This window comes from Trachypithecus francoisi, unplaced genomic scaffold, assembly GCF_009764315.1.
Source record: "Trachypithecus francoisi isolate TF-2019V2 unplaced genomic scaffold, Tfra_2.0 Lachesis_group5, whole genome shotgun sequence".
NCBI lineage: Eukaryota > Metazoa > Chordata > Mammalia > Primates > Cercopithecidae > Trachypithecus > Trachypithecus francoisi.
In genome coordinates, this window is record NW_022681470.1 from 140,079,627 (window position 1) to 140,101,703 (window position 22,077).

Here is a 22,077-nt window from a genome sequence, read left to right on the forward strand (position 1 = left end):
ACCCTATCTCTAAAAAAAAATGGACAAAACTAGCCAGGCATGGTGGTGTGCGCCTATAGTCCCAGCTACTCGGGAGGCTGAGGTGGGAGGATCTCTTGAATCCAGGAGTTCGAGGCTGCCATGAACCATGAGCGCCACTGCATTGCAGCAGGGCCACAGAGTGAGACCTTGTCTCAATTTTAAAAATAAAAAAGGAGGAGCTAAGTCCTCAGCAGCCTTAGAGATCTGGCTAAAGGCAGGGGAGGGGAAGTCACAGACGAGGAAGAACCAGATGAGGGCTTTAGATGAGCCAGGCCTGTCTGAAGGCCTGCGTGAGGTGGACGTAAGGGGTGCAGCCAGGCTAGTTGGAAGGGGTACAAGAACAGTGAGGAGCGTCACCCTTGGGGCTGAGGGGCCAAGAATGAAGGTAGGGGAAGCTGCCCAGGTGATCCTGCCCCATGTTGACTCCAGTGGTTGGTCCCTATTGAATCCAGAGCAGAAATATCATTTAAAGAGCCCTAATGGCCCAGACCCCCACCCTGCTGAGGCCACAGAGTGGGTGCTCCCCACTCCCCCCGGGGGAGGCTCTCCCCATCTCTAATTAATGGTTTCCCTGATTAGATCATCTCCGCTCCATGCTGGCATCTCCGGGAACTCAGATACTGGGGCCATATTGGGAATGAAACCAATGAATAATAAATGGGACTGCCTAATGTACTCATTTAAACCCAATTTTTAGAGAAATCCTCAAGAAAAGCAATTAATTTCCATTTAAGTGAATATGTTTGACATCGGAAAAAGGATTCATTCCCGGATTAGCACATGGAGAGGCACTTTACTCTGTACCGGCTGGAAAAATGAAATGAAAAGCAGCACAAAGCCGGGACACCTAGAACATCTGTATCCCCCTAACTCCCACCCCAATTTACATTTATTTGGAAGCAGAGAGTCTCCACAGTGAGAGGACGGGGTAGTTTATCGCCCTTAGATACTGGATTCTCCCAAAGTAAGGTGGAGAATTGAGGATGCTGAGGTCCACAATCTTTGTCCACAATACGCTGAGTGCTGGGGAGCCACATTCTCAAACCACGATTGGGGCTGGGTGTGGGTGTGTCCATCACATCTGTACCAGGTCCTCAGAGAGATCACTCACACACACACACACACACACACACACACACACACGCAGGGTCAGAGCTTTTCAGTTTGTGGTTTTTGTTACAAACAAGGATGGGCAGGCAGACTAACACTTCCCAGGCCAGGATCAATCTGTGTGCATGTGTGTGCATCTTCGGCTGTCCACTGCTAACTCACTGATTTCCCCTCTCATCATGGACATGGGCACCGCAAAGCCAACTCCAATCCTGGGGCAGTAATCCCGTTTACTCCAAGGTGACCTGCTCCAGCCCTGCCCTGCGGCCCCAGAAGCCAGGGGCATGTGGAGATTGACCCCCTGGGGCAGGTCTGGCCTGGGAGGTGCCTGTAAAGTGGCACTAGGGAAGACTACACTGTCACCATCCTAAAGGCCTGGGATTTTATGCCCTGGTTCTAGGCAGGAGGGGGTGAGTGGGAGGTAAGGGAATGCACAGCTGCTTAATAATGAATCACGGCCCCGAAGTGGGCTCTGGAGACATGGTTACCTAACAGCGACATTCTCATTTGGGTTTTGGCCACTGCACAGAACAAGGGAAGGGGGTGCCTGGAGGGGCAGGTGGTCACACTCAGACCAGGGGACTCCCAAAATGCACAGGACACAGAGACAACCAATCACATGGTCCCACACATTACTGGGCAAACGCAGACACATACATACATACACACACACACATACACACACGGGTGGGGGGCAGCGTCTCCCACACAGAATGATGCACACCCTTCCCTGGGCCCTGCTGCTGACAGGACACAAAGCCCATTCTTCACCTTGGAGTGGAACTCAGCAAACCCTCTGGGCCCCAGCCACTAATTTCCTATCCTTCCAGAACCAGGGCCTCCACTGTTCCAGGAGGGGTGCAGTCACTTCCCCAACCCCACATCCAACTGCTGGTGTGAATGGTGGCGCGGCTGCCTCACTCCCAACCCCCTTCCACCAGGCGACGGGGGAACATTCTGCCTGGTAGTGTAGCCATGCAGCTGGCTCTCCCCAGCCCTCTGGAGCTGAGAGGAAACCCATTAAACCTTCCTAATGACAAACGCTCCGGCAGGCAGGCAGCAGGCGAGTGAGCGATTGCTCCCGAAGCCAGCCAGATGGGAGCAGGCGCAGGTGATTGTTTATGAGGCTTGGCCTTTATTAGAAACTCAGCGTTTGCGGGAGGGGAGGTCCCCTGGGGCCAGGCTTTAGTTGCTCAGGTCCCTAAGTTCTGCCAGCCAGGCACCCCCACAATCTGGGCTGGTCCCCATCAAGTGGAGGGGGAAAAGGGCGTGCAGGCATAACCACTTCTCCACCAGACCCACAGCCCCCCGGCTGAACAGGGGATGGGGGTCAGGCAGGCCACATCCATAGCCCCCACACTGGCGGGGAATCCCATCTCCCCGCCACCCGCCCCAGGATCCCCTTTGCTCCACCTTCAAGCACTAGAAGCCGTGTCTGCTCCCATCCACCTCCCCGCCGAAGCCCCCTCCAGTCTGGGAGGGCCCTGTTGTCATGGTAACCGCAGCTGCAGTGGGTGCTGGGCCAGGTGCTGGGTTGGACCCATGAACCTTCCGGTAGCACCTGAGATGGCAGGGAAGCAGGTCTCAGGGTGCTGGGTAGCTGAGCAGCGACCACATCCCTGAGAGTCAGCTGCTGGGACTCCCCCTGGCCCAGGGCAAGGGGGAGTCTTGGGGGAGAACGTGCAGCTGGGACTCTTAGGATAAGGTGGCTGTGATCCCCTCCCCACGACATCGTCCCCGCTATGCTTCCCCGGGGAGAAATGAGACACAGGAGAGCAGAGCAGTGGTTCTGGGTTTAATTGGGGGTGAAAGGGTGCTGCACAGTTGCTCAGAGGGCCCATGGCTGGGCCGCACGAGTGTTTGCTTTTGCGACTGAACAGAGGAGCGTGGCCTAGCTAGAAATAACTCGGTCCTCAAGTCTGCCTCCAGGACCTGGGGGAACACGGGGCAGCTCTGCTGACCAGGTCTTCTCTTTGGAACACCCCTCCCACCACACTGCCCTGGGTCTGGGAGCCTCCCACCCCTGCTGAAGTCAATTCCTTAAGGGAGAATCTGGCAGTCACAGCCCCAACTGGGGATGGACAGGGAGTGGGGACCCCAGAGCCCCCAGTCTGGACGGGCCCCCTCCCAGCCATTTTGGGAACAATAAATACTGTGTGACGGTGGCAGGGAGTGGGGGGTTCGGCTACTGGCTGGTGGGCAAGAGGGGAGCTGGCGGGCCCAGCTGCCCTGCCCCTCCCCGAGGCCAGGCCTGGGCTCCCCACCCTCACTCAGTGCGGAGGATGATGTGGATGCCGGAATCCGTGAACACAGGCCCGCTCATCTCCCCCGTCCGCAGCGCAAACGAGGCGTCTTCAAATGGCTTCTGCATCTGACCTGGGAGCCAGGAGGGGCAGTGGGGGTGTCAAGGCTGGGCTGGCAGAGGACAGGATGAGGCAGGGCGGGCAGCAGCCGTGACAGATGGGGCTCATGCCTGCGCTGAGCCTCACACTTGTCCACATTCATCCGTCACCACGTTTATTGCTGGTGCTGAGCGGCGGCCCAGCTAGGGGCAGCAGGGCCATTAAGGAGGCCCTGGGAAGCCGGAGGACAGCATGAAGGATGGCAGGCAGGGCTGCAGCCGCCGCTGCGCGTTTAGGGGCCACTTCAGTGGTGAACTCGTCTCCCTGGGCTTGGTTCCCAGCCCTGCCACGTCATCTGTCCCGCCAGCCTCCTCGGAGCAGGTGGGCAGCTGCTGGCCCCACGCTGCCACCCCACCCCACTAAAACACCTGCACACCATACCCTGCAACCCATCCTGGCCTTTCCCTGATGTTCTGCAGATCACGAGGACTGAAGAGGAGGAAGAGGAGGAGGCCTGGTCCCCTCTGTCCCTGATTTCCACTCTCCTGGCCAGACAGGCCTAAACTCAGGGCCACCTCCTCTCACCCCTGGTTTCCCCACCTTTGAGAGGGATTCTGGGGGACATGCCCTGGGACTCTCAGGGCCCCCAGCCTTAAACCACAAAAAGGAAGAGGCAGAGGACAGGATGCACCCGCCTTGGTGGGCCTGGGATGAGGACATCTGTGCACAGACACACAGAGGCTGAGCCCCCACCCCCGGGTAGATGATTCCAGGAAGAAAGCGCTGCAGCCCCTCCCTGTGTGGCCCTGGCCCTGCCCAGCAGAGCAGCCTCTGAAGCCTGAGGAAGGGGCTGTGCTGCCACCTGCTGGACCCCAAAGGCTGGTGTGGCACCCAGGAGCCCAGTGCCCAGACCCTCCCGACCTCTATCCCTCAGGGTAGTGAGGGTCCCCCAACCTGGGACCTGGTGGGGCCCATTCCTTGCGCACCTCTACTGAAGGCACCCAGGTCTCCCCTGGCCTTGGCTGAGCTGCAGTCGCTGAACTGTGAGGCCAGAGACTCAAAGTCCTCCTCTCCTGACTTGATCTTCTGGATGTAGCCTGCGGACATGGAACAGAATGGGAGTGCCAGGTTAGGGTGGGGGGACCTGACCAGACAGGATGGAAGGCTCCAGAGCTGGCCGGCGGGGGAGGCAGCACTTCACTCGGAAAGCCTCCCCCTACAGGCACACATGCTCCCCACAACCCCTCTCCTCACACACACCTGCAGGCGCAGTCATACCTGTCCTCACCCACACCCAAGAAGAGGCGCCTTTCACGTGCATGAGCACTCGGTGCACCCCGCCAGTCACCCATGAGCCCTGCAACCCTGTGGGTCTCACATCCCTGCTCCCGCTGTCACTCTCCCCAACACCCACACACACACATTTGAGGCAAAATCTACATCCAAGCTGGACAGGTCAGAGGAGAGCAGGAGGCAGGGAAACGCTGACCCAGGCAGGGAGCTGGGCCCCCTGGGCAGAGGTGGGAGAACTGTCCAGAGAGGGCCCAGCATTGCCATGGCAGCCCATGGCCTCAGCTGTCCCATCTGGGAAGAACAGCCTGGTACTGGGAAGGGCCTCCAAGGCACCCCGGTGGGCTTTGCAAGGGACACTCGTGGACTGTAGCCCCAGGGTCCCAGAGGCAGGCGACACAGCTCTTCTCCTGGCTCCCCACCTACGGTCTGCATGCTGGCAGAACTTAGGGCGGCCCCACCCTGTGTGGCCTAAACCAGCCCATTGACTCTGACTCTCCAGGAGGTGGGGGAGGCCAGGGCTGCTGGAGGCAGGAGGAACAGGGCTGCTGGCAGAGGGGGCAGGATAGCAGCAGAGTAGCATCTGAGTGACTCATGTTTCAGGAGCCAAGCGGGGAGGGTTGCGTGTGTGTGCACGTGGTTTGTGTTGTGTGAATGTGTGTGAGCAAGTCTGTGTATGCACTCTTGTGCACATGCCAGGTGGGGAGGAATGGCTTACCGCCTTCCTGAGTCTAGGCCACCCCCAGGAAGGTGCCCATGGGCCAAAGTCTGCTCTACCCCAATCCTCCTCTTGCTCTGACACGAACGGGTGTCCCTTCCAGTGTCCTCCCTAGGCCAGTGATGTGACAGCCCCAGCAAGCCAGGGCAGCCTTCTGGGTGAACTGCACCCGCCCCGTGTACCCTATGGCCTGGCAGCCACGCTCCAGGGACATCAGTTCTTCTCTCCAACGTGAGGGTCACCCTGACACACTCAGTAGGGGGTTTCCTAACGTCACCCTGACACTTCTACCCATTGCTCCTTCTGACCTAAATGAGGCCATGACATGACTGCCGGCCAATCTGCCCAGGACACACATAGCTGACACACCCACCTACAGCCTGTCAGAGAGCCATGGGGACACTGCTGGGTGACCCAGCCAGTGCTAGGAGGCCTGGACACCCAACCATGGCACCTGCTGAACACACTGAATTGATCCAAGTGTCCCCAGGGCTCCTCGGCCTCACACTCTGACCTGCTTGGGACCACGGTGGAAATGGTACCACCATGACAGCACAGCCATAGCTCCCTCTTGGGCTGTACGTCATGGCAGCCACCAGTGTCCTGGTATCTGAGCTGGATGTCAACAGGACCTGCTGCCCTGACATCCCTTTGCCCCTCCACCTGACAGTCTTGTGCCAGTGGCTATGACATGCGGCACAGTGCCCAGCACCGAGCAAGACCCTGACCAATATCCCTTGCTTTCATCATTCTTCCCTCCGTGTGGACTGCATCCCAGGGATGATGCAGCCTCTACTGCTCGGCTGCCCCATCCTTGGCCCTCCCGGCCCACGTGTCCTGGTCAGATCTGGCCATCCCTCTGGGGCACTGTGTGATGCCTGTCCGACAGGGACATCAAGGCCATACAGGGCCCCAGCTTCTGTTGGGATGGCATATTACAGAGGCTTCTGCCCGTGATTCCCTGGTTTGATCAGAACACCCCGCTCCCAGGGCTGCCAGACACATCCACCAGTGACTCCGACTTAAATCAGATGTTGCTAGGACCCTCTCCCACCCTTCCTCTCCCTGAACTTCTAGTATCTCCTTGGCCTTAGGCACAGAGCACTGGAGTCCCCTGCCCTCGCTTCTGTTTGGACCACTAAGCCAGCCAGGGTACCCACCTGCTTCGGGGAAGCAGGACTGCCTGCAGGCGCTGAGCATCTGAGGAGCCAGGTCCAGACCCAGGCCCTGAACAAGCATCACCTTGCCACAGCCCCCAGTGGCCAGGGCTGGGGGCACAGCCACAGGGATCCCTGAAATTGGACAGCCCGTCCAAGTTGTCCTCTCTCACACACACAGTGGCAAGCCATACCACTTAAAAACAAATAAAAGCCACACTTTGGTGCCCCCATAGCTCATATCACCCAGATCTGCCTCTGACCTGCCAGCTCTCTTGGAAAACCTTCTGCTTTGATGAAAGCCGGCAATGACTGTTTTGTTTTCCTTTTGTAGAGATGGGGGTCTCATCAGATTTCTCGGGCTGGCCTTGAACCCCTGGGCTGCAGCAATCCTCTTGCCTCAGTCTCCCAACTAGCTGGAATGACTTTTTTTTTTAAAAAAGCGCTTTCTCTTGAACCTGGGAGGTGGAAGGTGCAGTGAACTGAGATCGTGCCACTGCTCTCCAGCATAGGCAACAAGAGCGAAACTCCAGCTCAGAAAGAAAAAAACCAAACACTTTCTTCCTGAGTTCCTGCTCTGTGAGGCTGACCTTGAGGGGTTTGGTTCTGTGTGTCTTGTTAGCTCAGCCTGTACCCGACCCCCCGACAATGAAATCCTCCTACTCCCGCCCTGCTCCCCTGCCTCGCAGACCTTGGTTTAAGCCTCTTGTCCTGCCTGAAACTCACCAGCTATCCTCTGGTCTCCCCCAGAAGCCTCCCCTAATCCCCCACTGTGTGAGGCGCCTCCCCTGGGTGCTGCATTTACTACCGTTCTATTGGCAGGTTGCTCCCCTGCCTCACAGTGTGGGAACGAAGGCTGCTGGGTTGGCCTTGTTCATTGCTACACCCTCAGAACCCAGCACTGTGCACAAAACAGGTGTTCATGAATGTTCAAGAAGTTCATGAATAAATGAGACAGAAATAGGCCATGGGGAAGGAGGCAGACAGGGATCTACCACAGGGCTTGAAGCAGAAATGCTGGAATCTCATGCCCTGTCTACCTGAAACTCAGGCTGTGACCCTAAGGCCAGACTTCCTGGGCCTCCTCCAAGACAACATGTCAGCCTTGATGGCACCAAACCCATGAAATTTGATGGAGGCTGTCAGGTGCTGGAGCCCCATCCTGATTCGATGTGGCTCCAGCTTAGAACCACACAGACGCAGGGTCCTCCCAGTCTGGAGCAGGGGCCTCCACCTGCTTCAAGGTGTTCAGGACCCCCTGAAATTGTATGCAAAACAGAATGGCACCTGTCTGTGCTGGCATACCCCAGCCAGCCTGCTCACAGCATATCCCCAAAGTCCAAGAGGACACGTTATGGGTGCTGACTCTGGACTCCGTCAGGTTCAGATCCTGCCTCTGCTGCTCCTGAACAATGAGAGTCTGGTAGGTGACTTTACCTCTTGGAGCCTCACTCAACTGGCCTGTAAAATGGGGTAACAGCTGCTCCCATGTTGGAGGCTGCTCCAAGGAGTGAATCAGTGACCGCTTAAGCAGCGGCTGTTGCAGAGCAGGCCCCTGACAGATCCAAGCTGCCCATCCATCTGTTACGGACTCAATGTTTGTGTCACCCCAAATTCATGTGTTAAAGCCCTAACCCCCGGTGTGGCTGCATTTGGAGATGGGGACTTCAGGGAAGTAACTAGGGTTAAATGTGGTCATAAGGGTGGGGCCCTGATCCAACAGGATTAGTGTCCCATTTTTGTTTTTTGTTTTTTATTGAGGTAGAGTCTGGCTGTGTCACCCAGGCTGGAGTTCATTGGTGTGATCTCAGCTCACTGTGACCTCTGCCTACTAGGTTCAAGCGATCCTCCTGCCTCTGCCTCCTGAGTAGCTGGGATCACACGCATGCGCCACTACATCCGATTACTTTTTTTTTTTTAGTATTTTTAGTAGAGATGGAGATTCACCATATTGGCCAGGCTGGTCTTGAATTCCTGACCTCAAGTGATTTGCCCACCTCAGTCTCCCAAAGCTCTGGGATTACACGCATGAGCCACTGCGTCTGGCCAGGATTAGTGTCCTTATAAGAAGAGACACCAGGCCGGGCGCGGTGGCTCAAGCCTGTAATCCCAGCACTTTGGGAGGCCGAGACGGGCGGATCACGAGGTCAGGAGATCGAGACCATCCTGGCTAACACAGTGAAACCCCGTCTCTACTAAAAAATACAAAAAACTAGCCGGGCGAGGTGGCGGGCACCTGTAGTCCCAGCTACTCGGGAGGCTGAGGCAGGAGAATGGCGTGAACCCGGGAGGCGGAGCTTGCAGTGAGCTGAGATCCGGCCACGGCACTCCAGCCTGGGCGACAGAGCGAGACTCCGTCTCAAAAAAAAAAAAAAAAAAAAGAAGAGACACCAGATAGAGAGCTTGTGCTCCTTCACTCTGTGCACATGCGCCTGGGGAATACCATGTGAGTACACAGTGAGAGGGCAGCCATCTACAAGCCAGGAAATGGGTTCTTGCCAGGAACAAAATCTGAGGGAACCTGGATCATGGACTTCTGGCCTCCAGAACTGTGGAAAGTGATGACTGTTGTTTAAGCCACACAGTCTGTGGTATTTTGTTACAACAGTCCAAGCTAATGCACCTCAGTGACCTAGGTGGGAGTGAGGGAACAAATGGGGTAGTCCTTGACCCCAAAAAGGTTTCGAGATGTGCTCTCTCCTCTGCCTTGCCAGATCATTACGGTGCTTCCAGTATACTTCCCGGAGGCTGCCCAGGCACCAGAGGGGAAGGGGCCCAGTTGGGGAAAGAGGTGACAGGGTCAGGTCTGAGAAGACCAAGATCCAGAAGGAAAGGCTAGAGGCTGGCCCGAGGCCAGCAAGCTGGAAGGGTGCCAGTGACCTTGGGGACCCTGGGACAAAGGGGCTGACCTGGATGCTGGGATGGGTAAGTGGATAGGATGGCTGCTCATAGCCTCAGCCTCCCTGGGACCCTCCAGGCCCTGGGCATGTGAGGGGCCAGGGGTGAAGAGTAGGCAGGGAGGGTTTCTCCACAGCCCATCCTCCTTAGACAAGGACACTGGCAACGACTCCCTCGGATCCCTGACAGCCTCTGGCTGCAGCCCAGCAGCTGCAGAGGAGCCAATGCTGGGAAAAGGAGCCTCAGCAGAAAACGTGGAGGCCCCGACTCTCTCTGCAGGCAGCCTGTCCCTTCAGGGCAAGGGCGGAGCACCAGATCTAAATGGGCACTGATGAGATTCAGCCCGCTGCCAGCTGGGGAGTGAGCTGCCCAAATCATGATCTCCTGATCACCCGGCATGAACCCTCGAGGGGAGAACATCCACTTCATGGAAGAGAAAATGAGGCCCAGGTGCCCAATGCCCACACCGACACTGCACATGAGGATGTTACCGAGTGTACCTTGGCCAGGGCTACCTCACTGCAGCCTCCTACTGACCTCTGAGGGGATCTGCCCCAGCACCGTCTCAGGCAGTATACCAGGAGAGGGTGGTTGTGGGCCAAGGTCATCATCTGTGTGCTGAGCCCACCAGGCCTCCTGTGGTCCTATCCAGAACTCTTTCTATGGGCTGTGGGGTGGCAGCAGGGGCTGCCCGTGAGCAGAGACCTTGACTTGACCTCAGCTCCCCCACTGTCCACATCTGAATGACTGGGGCTGAGGCTCCACCATGCAAAATGCACCAGCCACAGAGTCCATCGCTCCCGGATCCTCATAGCCACCCTCTCCCCATTCTACAGATGAGGCAACTGAGGCTCAGGGAATGAAGACCACACACCCAGCACTGAAACCCAGCCCTGTACGAGCCCAGGGTGGGCCATACTATTCTGCCCTGACCCTCCCCCAGACATCCCACCACTGTCCACCTAATCCATCACCCAGTCCTCTCTATCCTGCCTCCTGAATCTCTCTCAGGTCTGTTCCCTTTCATTTCTTCCTCCACTTTCAGCCCCCAAGTTCAAGTCACACTGTCTCTCGCTGCAGTTCCTCCCACAGCTTCCATCAGGCGGGCAGGCGGGGCTCCTGCTGACATTCCGAATCTGCAGGTACCTACGGCGAGGCCTCAAGGCCTGGCTACTTACCAGGTGCACCGTCCAACCCAGACATGGGGGAAACACCCTCACGCACCACACCCAGGCCCGTGCCCTCCTCACTGTCCCCGTCCGCCTCAGCCTTCTGCCAGCTCTCATCAGGACCACCTGCAGCAGCTCTGGCCTGCGCCTGGCTGCTCTGCTGACCCCCAGGAGCCCACCTCATGCCGCTCCATCCCCAAATGTCTGAGCCCTCCTACTCACTCTTCTGGGGTCCGGAAGCCTCAGAATAGTGACCACTAGAGCTGGGAGGACCCGAGGGGTCATCTCATGATTCTCTCCTGGCTTCTCCCTCCACTTCTTCCTCTTGCTCTGGGGCAACCGGAACCTCTGAAGGTTCTGGGCCTTCCAGTTTCCCTGGTCCTTGACATTCTAGCTTCACAGATCTTTGCTGAAAGCAGAGCACTGGTGGGTTCCTCTCTTCATCCCACATGGCCACATTATATCCTGCTGCCTCCAGGAAAGAACCCAACCTCCTCACCTGACAAGGACCATCTTCAACCTGGCTGGGACCTGCCCGTGAGAGGTCTCACCACCCCCCAGCTCCCTGAAAAGCCTTCCGCAGTCCTGGCTACATCCTAGCCCTAGGCCTTTTCTTCTGCCTGTTCCTGTGCCAGGAATCCTTCTTGCTTCCTACTGGCTCATGAAACAAGGCTGTGAGGGCTGACTCTGGGCCAGGCTTTGTGTGGCAGGATGGGAATACAGGGGAAAGAGAGGGATCCAGTCCCTGCCCTCAGAGGTCAGGAGGCTGGCTCTTTAATCAGCCTTCAAGATTCGGCCGGGCGCGGTGGCTCAAGCCTGTAATCCCAGCACTTTGGGAGGCCGAGACGGGCGGATCACGAGGTCAGGAGATCGAGACCATCCTGGCTAACACGGTGAAACCCCGTCTCTACTAAAAATACAAAAAAACTAGCCGGGCGACGTGGCGGGCGCCTGTAGTCCCAGCTACTCGGGAGGCTGAGGCAGGAGAATGGCGTAAACCCGGGAGGCGGAGCTTGCAGTGAGCTGAGATCTGGCCACTGCACTCCAGTCCGGGCGACAGAGCGAGACTCAGCCTCAAAAAAAAAAAAAAAAAAAAAAAAAAAGATTCTATGCAAGAGCTTGGCTTCTCTCTACCATGCTTACATATAAGGCTAACGGGGGCACATACTGTGCTAGATGCCATGTTGGGGGTGTGCATGTGTAATAACATCCTACAGGCCAGTACTGGACCAAGTGATGAGAGAGTAAAACAATAGCCAATACTCACCGAGTGTGCACTCTGTGCTGGGTCCTGTGTTACCACAACCAACAACTGCAATGACAGTGGCCACTAACAATGACAGAACGTTTACCGATGCCAGGAGCTGTTACTCCTGCTTTACTGTACTAGCCAGGAGTCCTCACAACCACCCTGGGAGGTGGGTCCTATTATTCTAACACTAATTTTATAAATGAAAAAGACTTGACGACCGGGAGCGGTGGTTCATGCTTGTCATCCCAGCACTTTGGGAGGCTGAGGTGGAAGGATCACTTAAGCCCAGGAGTTTGAGACCATCCTGGGCAACATGGTGAAGTCCTATCTCTACTAAAAATACAAAAATCAGCCAGGTGTGGTGTTATGAGCCTGCAGTCCCAGCTACTTGGGAGGCTGAGGTGGAAGGATCACCTGATCCCAAGGAGGTTGAGGCCGCAGTGAGCTATGACACAGCAAGATCCTGTCTCAAAAGAAGAAGGAGAAAAAGATTGAGGCCCAGAGATGTTAAGTAACTTGCTCAAGATCACACAGCCAGAACCCGGCAGAGCTGCATAGCAACCCAGGCTGTCTGGGCATGGTTGAGGGATGGGTTGTTTGGAGTAGGGAGAGCCCAGGAGGTTCTGGGGACTCTGAGAAAGGCTGTCAAGACACAACTTCCTGCAAGAATGGAAATTTTCTTTTTTTTTTGAAATGGAGTCTCGCTCTGTTGCCTAGGCTGGAGTACAGTGGTGCGATCTCAGCTCACTGCAAGCTCCATCTCTCGGGTTCATGCCATTCTCCTGCCTCAGCCTCCCAAGTAGCTGGGACTACAGGTGTCTGCTACCACGTCCAGCTAATTTTTTTGTATTTTCAGTAGAAACGGGGTTTCACCATGTTAGCCAAGATGGTCTCAATCTCCTGACCTCGTGATCCGCCCACCTTGGCCTCCCAAAGTGCTGGGATTACAGGCGTGAGCCACTGCACCTGGCCAAGAATGGAAATGTGTTTTATATTCCCGCTGTTGAAGATGGCAGCCACCAGCTAAAGTATGACCGGTGCAACTGAGAAACCAATTTTTGATATTATCTTATTTATTTATTTTTGAGACAGGGTCTCGCTCTGTCACCCAGGCTGGAGTGCGGTAGCATGATCTCGGCTCATTACAACCTCTGCCTCCTGGGCTCAAGGGATCCTCCCACCTCAGTCTTCTGAGTAGCTGGTACCCTAGGCATATACCATCACATCCAGCTAATTTTTGTATATTTTGTAGAGACAGGGTTTTGTTATGTTGCACAAGCTGGTCTCAAACTCCTGGGCTTAAGTGATCCTCCCGCCTTGGCCTCCCAAAGTGCTGGGATCAGAGGTGTGAGCCACTGCATCTGAATGGTAATTTTAATTAATTTACATGGAAATAGTACATGTGAGGAGTGGCAGCCAAACTGGACAGCTTTACACAGGGCTCTGCAAATGATGGCCTGCAGGCCAAATCCTCCCTGATTTTGTAAATAATAAAGTTTTCTTGGCACACAGCCATGACCATGTGCTTGCTTACATATTGGTTATGACTGCCATCCAGTTACAAAGCAGAGCTGACGGAGACTGCATGGCCCATGAAACCTAAAATATTTACCATCTGGCCTTTAAAGTTTGCCACCCCAGTGCCAGACTGTAGAGGAAACACAGAACAGAGCACGGAATAGCTTCCTCTCTTAGGTCAGAATTAACTCACTAGCTCTGCTGGCACTCACTACCTTTCTTTCTTTCTTTTTTTTTTTTTTTGAGATGGAGCCTTGCTTTGCTGCCCAGGCTGGAGTGGAGTGGTGCGATCTCGGCTCACTACAACCTCCACCTCCCAGGTTCAACCGATTCTTCTGCCTCAGCCTCCCGAGTAGCTGGGATTACAGGCATGCACCACCACAACTGCCTAATCTTTGTATTTTCAGTAGAGACAAAGTTTCACCATACTGCCCAGGCTAATCTCGAACTCCTGACCTCAGGTGATCTGCCCTCCAAGGCCTCCCAAAGTGCCGGGATTACAGGTGTGAGCCACCGCACCCTGCACGCACTCACTACCTTTCTGACCACTCTCTCTGGACCCACCTATGTTTGTGACTCGGGCCCCTACTGGATGATATTACTATTGACAACAGTTCCCACAGACTGAGGGCCCACTGTGCAAAATGCATTGCCTCATTCCCTTGAACTTTCACAATGGTCCTCAGAGGATGCCCATTTTACAGAGAAAGCTGACTCATGAGTCCCCTCCCAAAGGTCACAGAGTTCACAGAGGCACAGTACTATCTGAACCCAGGTCCGCCAGTCCCCAGGCTGGGTCCTCTGCCCCTACCTGGCTCACCCTGAAATGCCAGATGAAAAGGAAAGAGAATGGCTGCTGTGAAGGTCAGGGTCATGTCATGCACTGGCGTTTTTGTGTTGGCCAACACCACGCCTGGCAGCTGAGCAAGCTGGGGTGAAGGGTCTGCTATGACTTCTACAAAGGCCCACCTGGGAGAAGACCCCTCCCAAGCCTTTGCCCTTGCCCTGCTTACCATTGATCAGCTCCAGGGCCTCCTCCTTGGTCCGGGTGATCTTCTCCTGCCGCCAGGACGAGGGCCGCCTTGACTGGCTGTGCTTCACCAGCAGGTGCGAGCAGCGGACCCTAGCGGGCTCCCCCTGCCCGTTTTTGCCACCACTGCTGCTGTTGCCGCTGGGCCGCTCCCACTGGCTGGCGTTAGTGATGTGGTTGAAGTAGTATACTCGGCCTGGAGGGGAGGGCAGGTGGGAATTCAGCTAGGGTTGTGCTCCCATGACACCACCTGAGCCCACAGCCAGAAGCCAGGGTAAGGGCCTGGCTTGCAGGGGGTGCCTTCATTCAACAAATCCATGGTGTGTCCACCATGTGCCACAGGCTCTCCAGACATGAGCCAGTGTGGCAGGATACAGTCCCTGCCCTTAGAGAGCTAACATTCTAGGGGAGAACAGACAGGTGCTAAACAAGCAAACAGAACACAGGATAATATAAATCCCCAACAACTTCAAAGACGAAAATAACCCAGGGTGATGGAAGAGAGGAAGCTGGGGGACAGGAAGTTGACTCGAAGCATGCACTCAGCAGGCAGACCACCTGAATTCAAATCTGAATCTGGGTTCAAATGTGATCTACCTTCCCTGGGCCTCAGTGTTCTCACCTGTAAAATGGAGATAACAGTTCCTACCTTAGGGTCATTGAAAGGACTAAATAATATTTTTTAAAAAATTTAAAAAGGGGGCCGGGCGCAGTGACTCAAGCCTGTAATCCCAGCACTTTGGGAGGCCGAGACGGGTGGATCACGAGGTCAGGAGATCGAGACTATCCTGGCTAACACGGTGAAACCCCGTCTCTACTAAAAAATACAAAAAACTAGCCGGGCGAGGTGGCGGGCGCCTATAGTCCCAGCTACTTGGGAGGCTGAGGCAGGAGAATGGTGTGAACCCGGGAGGCGGAGCTTGCAGTGAGCTGAAGTGAGCTGAGATCCGGCCACTGCACTCCAGCCCGGGCGGCAGAGCGAGACTCCATCTCAAAAAAAAAAAAAAAAAAATTTAAAAAGGGCTAAGCGTGGTAGCTCTTGCCTGTAATCCTAGCACTTTGGGAGGCCAAGGTGGGGTGGATCACCTGAGGTCAGGAGGTCGAGACCAGCCTGGCCAACATGGTGTAACCCCATCTCTACTAAAAATACAAACACTGGGCCAGGTGCCGTGGCTCACACTTGTGATCCCAGCACTTTGGGAGGCTGAGGCAGGTGGATCATGAGGTTAGGAGATCGAGACCATCCTGGCTAACACGGTGAAACCCCATCTCTACTAAAAATACAAAAAACTAGCCAGGCATAGAGGCACACACCTGTAATCCCCGCTACTCGGGAGGCTGAGGCAGGAGAATCACTTGAACCCGGGAGGCAGAGGTTCCAGTGAGCTGATATCGTGCCACTGCACTCTAGCCTAGGCGACAGAGCAAGACTCCATCTCAAACAAACAAACTAACAAACAAAAACAAACATTGGCCAGGCACAGTGGCTCACGCCTGCACCAGCACTTTGGGAGGATGAGGCGGGAGGATCACCTGAGGTCAGGAGTTCGAGACCAGCCTGGCCAACACAGTGAAACCCCATCTCTACTAAAAATACAAAAAATTAGCCGGGCATGGTGGCGGGCACCTGTAATCCCAGCTACTGGGGAGGCTGAAGCAGGAGAATCGCTTGAACCCAGGAGGTGGAGGTTGCGGTGAGCTCAGATTGTGCCACTGCACTCCAGCCTGGGCAACAAAAGCGAAACTCCACCTCAAACAAACAAACAAACATTAGCCAGGCATGGTGGTGTATATCTGTAATCCCAGCTACTCGGAAGGCTAAGGCAGGAAAATTGTTTGAATCTGGAAGGCGGAGGCTACAGTGAGCCAAGATCATGCCACTGCACTCCAGCCTGGGCGACAGAGTGAGACTCTTGTCTCAAAAAAAACAAAAACAAACAAACCAAAAAACAGGCTGGCTGGGCTCAGTGGCTCAGGCCTATAATCCCAGTACTTTGGGAGGCTGAGTCAGGTGGATCACCTGAGGTCAGGAGTTCGAGACCAGTCTGGCCAACATGGTGAAACCTCATCTCTACTAAAAATACAAAAATTAGCCGGATGTGGTGGCAGGCACCTGTAATCCCAGCCACTCAGCAGGCTGAGGCAGGAGAATCACTTGAACCTGGGAGGTGGAGGCTGCAGTGAGCCAAGATCATGCCACTGCACTCCAGCTTGGGCGACAGAGTGAGACTCTGTCTCAAAATAAATAAGTACATAGAATAAATAAAAAATTAAAAATTAGCCATGGTTGGTGGTACATGCCTGTGGTCTCAGCTACGTGAAAGGCTGAGGTGGGAGGATTGCTTAAGCCTGGGAGGCAGAGGCTGCACTGCAGCCTGAGCCACACAGTGAGACCGTCTCCAGAAAAAAGAAGAAGAAAGCACCAAATAAGCTTACACATCTGCAAAATGCCTAGGACAGAAACTGGCACACATTAAGAGTGGGATAGCCTTTATTATCTCCATTGTATAGACAACAAAACGGAGGCCTCACCTTTTGCATCTCTGGGAATGGCAGCAATGAGTAACATTACTCTGTTCCAGGCACACACAGGGGGAGGCAGGAACTGTACTCAGGTACGTCACACCCGAAAGCTCTGCTCTTAGCTACTACACCTTGCACAGTGTTGCAGAGCTAGGAACCAGCATTACTGGTGGCCAGATGTTACCCAGGGAGTGAGGGGTAAGAAGGAGTGAATACTGTGAACAAGAAGCTGGAAGTAAAGACCTTACTGGGTGCCACTCCAAAGGCTGACAGTTCGCCTGGGTGACATGGAGTGTCACCCATAAAGGAAACCATCAGGGTTGAACTGAGCAGAAACAGCAGAAATGGGCCCACGGCTGGGCAGAGCATCCGGTTTATGCTGGAGGTCCCAGCCACAGGCCAGGGCTAGAGCAGGATGGGCGAGAGCACGGGTTCGGGGGCAAATGCAGCTGAGCTACGGACTCACTCTAAAACCCTTGGCAATGGGCTCTATCTCCCTGCACCTCAGTTTTCTCATCTGAAAAATGGGGACTAGAGAATAAGGAGATCAAACCTCATGGGGTTAATGAGGAGCGTCCATGTATCCAAAGCGTTCACCAGAACCTGGCACTCAACCAAGGAGAATTATTACTGCAAATGCGATTGCTATGGGCTCTGGAGGCAGCAGAGTGACTCGCGACCTGCCCACAGATGCTGGGCCTGCTACTCAGGAGTTTGCTGTGACACGGGCGGGGGGATCTGGAGGCAAACTGCCTAGGTCCTAATCCAACCCCCAGCCCCTGGAATGATCTTGGACGAGTTCCTTCAGTTTTCTGGCCTCAGTTTCCTTGCTGGTAAGATAGGAAGTAGTAACTATCTGGCTCCCAGAGTTGTGGCAATTCAGAGAGAACTTAAAGCGCTTTATACAGAGACAAACGTGCCCTGTTACTGGCAATATTATCATTGTGGCTACCCGTTAAATCGGGCCTAAGCACAGGGGCCATCGTCTGGCAGAATGTCACCGGCGATGTCGCAGACTCAGCATTAGGTGTACACGGTAGGGGTGTTAGCAGGGGTAGGTTGTGGACCCGAGGTCGGGCAACACCCTACGCCCTTTGCAGGGTACTGGAGTGTCCCCTTCCCAGGGGTGCCCCCGGGCCCAGCAAAGTGCAGAGACGTCCCCCAGGGGCGTCAGATGCATTAGGCCGAGAGGTATCAGCCGGGCCGGCAGGGCCAGGGCCATCGCCCCGGACTTCCCGGACCCTCACCCGCCCAGCCCCCTGCCTCAGCTTCCTTTGGCTTCCCAGCGGCTCCTGAGGCTCGCAGTCCCCACAACAGGGCGGGCCGGGGCCGTTACCCCGGGGACGACGCGGAGGAGCCAGGACCCCACAGGAGGGAGGCACCGCTGCCGCCGCGCCGAAGAGGCGAGCTCGAGCCCTGCTTACGCGGGCCCGCGCGGTCCCGCCCCAGCCCCGACCCCCGCGGCACCTGAGCTGCGGCTCATGCGCTTCTCCCAGCCGGGCGGCAGCTTCTCCTCGTCCGCCATCTTCCCTCCTGCCGCAGCGCCCGCTCCGCCTCAGCCGCGCCGCCTGTCGCCCGCGCCCGCCCGCCGCCGCCGCCTATTGGCTAGACGCGCTCTGCAACGGGGCCCCCGCGGGAACGCCCATTGGACGCCCCAACCGTCCGGATTGGCTTTCTGGCCTTCTATTGGGTAGAAGAGGGGCTGGGCGGACCCTCCCACGTTATCCCTGCGCCCCGCCCCCGGCCAGCCTCAGTTTGGCCCCGCCCACTCGCTCTCCTCGGCTCATGAGTGGTCCGAAGAGACGCGGCCCCGCCCTTCTCAACGCCCTTTAGCGAGCGCCAAAAAACTCCGGACCCCTTCTTGGCGCGCCTCGCCGCAGAGCCCACCCAGGCGGGACAGAGCTTATGGATTGGCTAATGCAGCAGCAACTCCTGCCTTCTTGAGCCGTTCCCGAAGGTCCGCAAACCCCCAGCCCTCCCATGCGGAAGCGTCTGGCTGGTGCGAAGGTAACGGCGGTCGAGGAGGTACTTGGGCGTGGCGGGGCTGCCTCTGCTGTTGCCATAGCAATGCAGTTGCCTTGGAGATGAGCACCTAAGTGCCCGATGCTTAAATTTGGCTCCTCCATCCTCCCTCATCCCACCTGTTTCCCCAGATGTCCAAAGCTAACCCAGCCTCTTTTATTTTTTGCAGAGACAAACTTTTCCCTAGGCTCTGGACCCAAACGCCTTCCACGTCTTTTGGAACCTGCTTACTTCCCTTATTACTTCGCGGTCTGGCTCCTTCCTCTATCCTGGGTGACCAGTGGGTGCCGACATTGACATTCATATAAGAACATGGAGGAGGTGCAGGTGGGAGGAGATGAGCTCAGTTTTAGCCAACTTAAAATAGAGTCTGCAGAGCCCGTGGAACACAGAGGAGATATTTGGGACCCAGGGTTGGGGAACTCTGGGTAGATATGGGAGTTGAAGACACTGACAGCAAACGGTTCAACTACAGTTCACCTAGCATAGAACCCTATGTGACCGCTAAAAAGAATGAGGCTGAGTGAAGTGAACTCATAGGGAAAACTGGCCACAACAAATTAGACGCAGGATGCACTAGAAGGCTAGGAGAAGTCTAGAGCCAGACTTGGGTTTAAAGCCTGGCACTGCCACTTGCTATGTGACCTTGAACTGATTACTTAATGTTACTCTGTACTTTGGTTTCCCAATCTGCAAAGTGGGGATAAGCAATAATACATCCTTCTGTTTGATGTGAAGATTAAATAAATAAATCCACATAAAGCACTCAAGCCAGGCTCGGTGGGTCACACCCGTAATCCCAGCAATTTGGGAGGCCGAGGCAGGCAGATAACCTGAAGTCAGGAATTCAAGATCAGCCTAGTAATATGGTGAAACCCCGTCTCTACTAAAAATACAAAAATTAGCCAGGCGTGGTAGTGGGCACCTTTAATCCCAGCTACTCGGGAGGCTGAGACAGAAGAATTACTTGAACCTGGGAGGCGGAGGTTGCAGTGAGCCGTGATTGTGCCACTGCACTGCAACCTGGGCGACAGAGCGAGATTTCATCTCAAAAAAAAAAAAAAAGCCGGGCGCGGTGGCTCAAGCCTGTAATCCCAGCACTTTGGGAGGCCGAAGCAGGCAGATCACGAAGTCAGGAGATCGAGACCATCCTGGCTAAGACGGTGAAACCCTGTCTCTACTAAAAATACAAAAAAAAAAAAAAAGGAAATTAGCCGGGCGTGGTGGCAGTCGCCTGTAGTCCCAGCTACTCCGGAGGCTGAGGCGGGAGAATGGCATGAACCTGGGAAGCGGAGCTTGCAGTGAGCCAAGATTGCGCCACTGGGGACGACAGAGCGAGACTCCGTCTCAAAAAAAAAAAAAAAAGCAAATGTGGTAGCGCACCTGTAATCTCAGCTACTCAGGAGGCTCAAGTGGGAGGACAGCTTGAGCCCCAGAGGTCGAGGGTGCAGTGAGGCTGTGATTATGCCTCTGCACTCCAATCTGGTTGACAGAGCAAGACCCCATGTAGAAAAAAAAAAAACCCATCTCCAAAAACAAAAAACAGTGCCTGGCCCATACCTAGGATATGTAGTGTTAACTGGTATTGTCTGCCGGGTGGAAAAGCAAGTCATAATATGGTACAGCAATTATAGTATGTATGAAAGAACAACAAAACCAAAACAAAGGAAATTTATGAAGAGATCACTTATGGAAAGATATCAAAGATATAAAGCATAGAAAGCAAGCAGCTGAACAGTATGAGTATTAAATTATATATAATTACCAATTATGTGTTAAAAAATAAATAATATGCCAGGCACAGTGGCTCACGCCTGTAATCCCAGCACTTTGGGAGGCCGAGGCAGGCAGATCACAAGGTCAGGAAACCGAGACCATCCTGGCTAACATGGTGAAACCTGTCTCTACTAAAAATACAAAAAATTAGCCCGGTGCGGTGGCAGGTGCCTGTAGTCCCATCAGCTGCTTGGGAGGCTGAGGCAGAAGAGCTTTAACCTGGGAGACGGAGGCTGCAGTGAGCCGAGATCATGCCATTGCGCTCCAGCCTGGGCGACAGAGCGAGACTATCTCAAAAATAAAATAAAATAAATAATAAATAAATAAAAATAAGTAATACGTAATTATCGTAATTGTGTAAAAACTATAGATTTATATCACTAAAAACTTCTGGATTCTTTCCAATATGTTAATGACTATCACTGGAGATGCAGGTGAAGGAAGAAATTAAGAATTTAAGTTTTAGGCTGGGTGTGTGGCTCACACCTGTAATCCCAGCACTTTGGGAGGCCAAGGCGGGAGGATCACCTGAGGTCAGGAGTTCAAGACCAGCCTGGCCAACATGGTAAAACCCTGTCTCTACAAAAAATACAAAAACTAGCTGAGCATGGTGGAGGGAGCCTGTAATCCCAGGAGGCGGAGCTTGCAGTGAGCCAAGATTGCGCCACTGCACTCCAGCCTGGGTGACAGAGCGAGACTCCGTCTCAAAAAAAAAAAAAAAGTGTAAGTTTTAATAGAACATTCTGAGTTTTTTACAAGCATGTATTAGCATAATAAAAATATACTTTTTTTTGAGACAGAGTTTTGCTCTTGTTGCCCAGGCTGGAGTGCAGTGGCACGATCTCGACTCACTGCAACCTCCACCTCCCTCGTTCATGCAATTCTCCTGCCTCAGCCTCCCGAGTAGCTAGGATTACTGGCATGCGCCACCATGCCCGGCTAATTTTGTATTTTTAGTAGAGATGGGGTTTCTCCATGTTGGTCAGCCTGGTCTCGAACTCCTGACCTCAGGTGATCCACCCACCTCGGCTTCCCAAAGTGCTGGGATTTTGGCCACTGCGCCTGGGCAAAAAGATACTTTTTAAAAAAAATAATTTTAGACATGGGCAGTTAGAAAAACAGTGGGGTTTTCATGTACCCTTCACCCAGCCTTCCCTAATATTAGAGTCTTAAATAAATAATAGAACAAAATTCTCAACCAGTAGGGACTTTGTTTGATACATTTTTGGTTATAACAACATCTTCAGACAT

The 22,077-nt window shown here is 54.5% G+C and overlaps 1 protein-coding gene and 1 long non-coding RNA gene across 2 annotated transcripts; one reads left to right on the plus strand and one right to left on the minus strand.

The window, feature by feature from the left end:
• Positions 1-2,911: 2,911 nt before the first annotated feature.
• Positions 2,912-18,688, minus strand: PIN1 (peptidylprolyl cis/trans isomerase, NIMA-interacting 1). Its single transcript, XM_033199065.1, has 4 exons — positions 18,496-18,688; positions 14,489-14,701; positions 4,460-4,570; positions 2,912-3,507 (listed from the first exon to the last, which is right to left on the minus strand). The coding sequence occupies exons 1-4, from the start codon at positions 18,551-18,553 to the stop codon at positions 3,398-3,400; spliced, it is 492 nt and encodes a 163-aa protein (XP_033054956.1). The 5' UTR covers positions 18,554-18,688; the 3' UTR covers positions 2,912-3,397.
• A 149-nt stretch (positions 18,689-18,837) lies between these two features.
• Positions 18,838-19,820, plus strand: LOC117076068. Its single transcript, XR_004434224.1, has 2 exons — positions 18,838-19,035; positions 19,220-19,820. It is a non-coding gene; the product is annotated as an uncharacterized LOC117076068 (long non-coding RNA).
• Positions 19,821-22,077: the final 2,257 nt, after the last annotated feature.

Bases quoted from the DNA above. Each gene is read 5' to 3' on its own strand.
- PIN1 (XM_033199065.1), bottom strand. From the start codon at position 18,553: ATGGCGGACGAGGAGAAGCTGCCGCCCGGCTGGGAGAAGCGCATGAGC. The intron at 14,702-18,495 runs GTGCCGCGGGGG...CCTCCCCTCCAG, and splicing joins GCGCATGAGCCGCAGCTCAG to GCCGAGTATACTACTTCAAC. The intron at 4,571-14,488 runs GTAAGCAGGGCA...CCATGTCCGCAG, and splicing joins GGCCCTGGAGCTGATCAATG to GCTACATCCAGAAGATCAAG.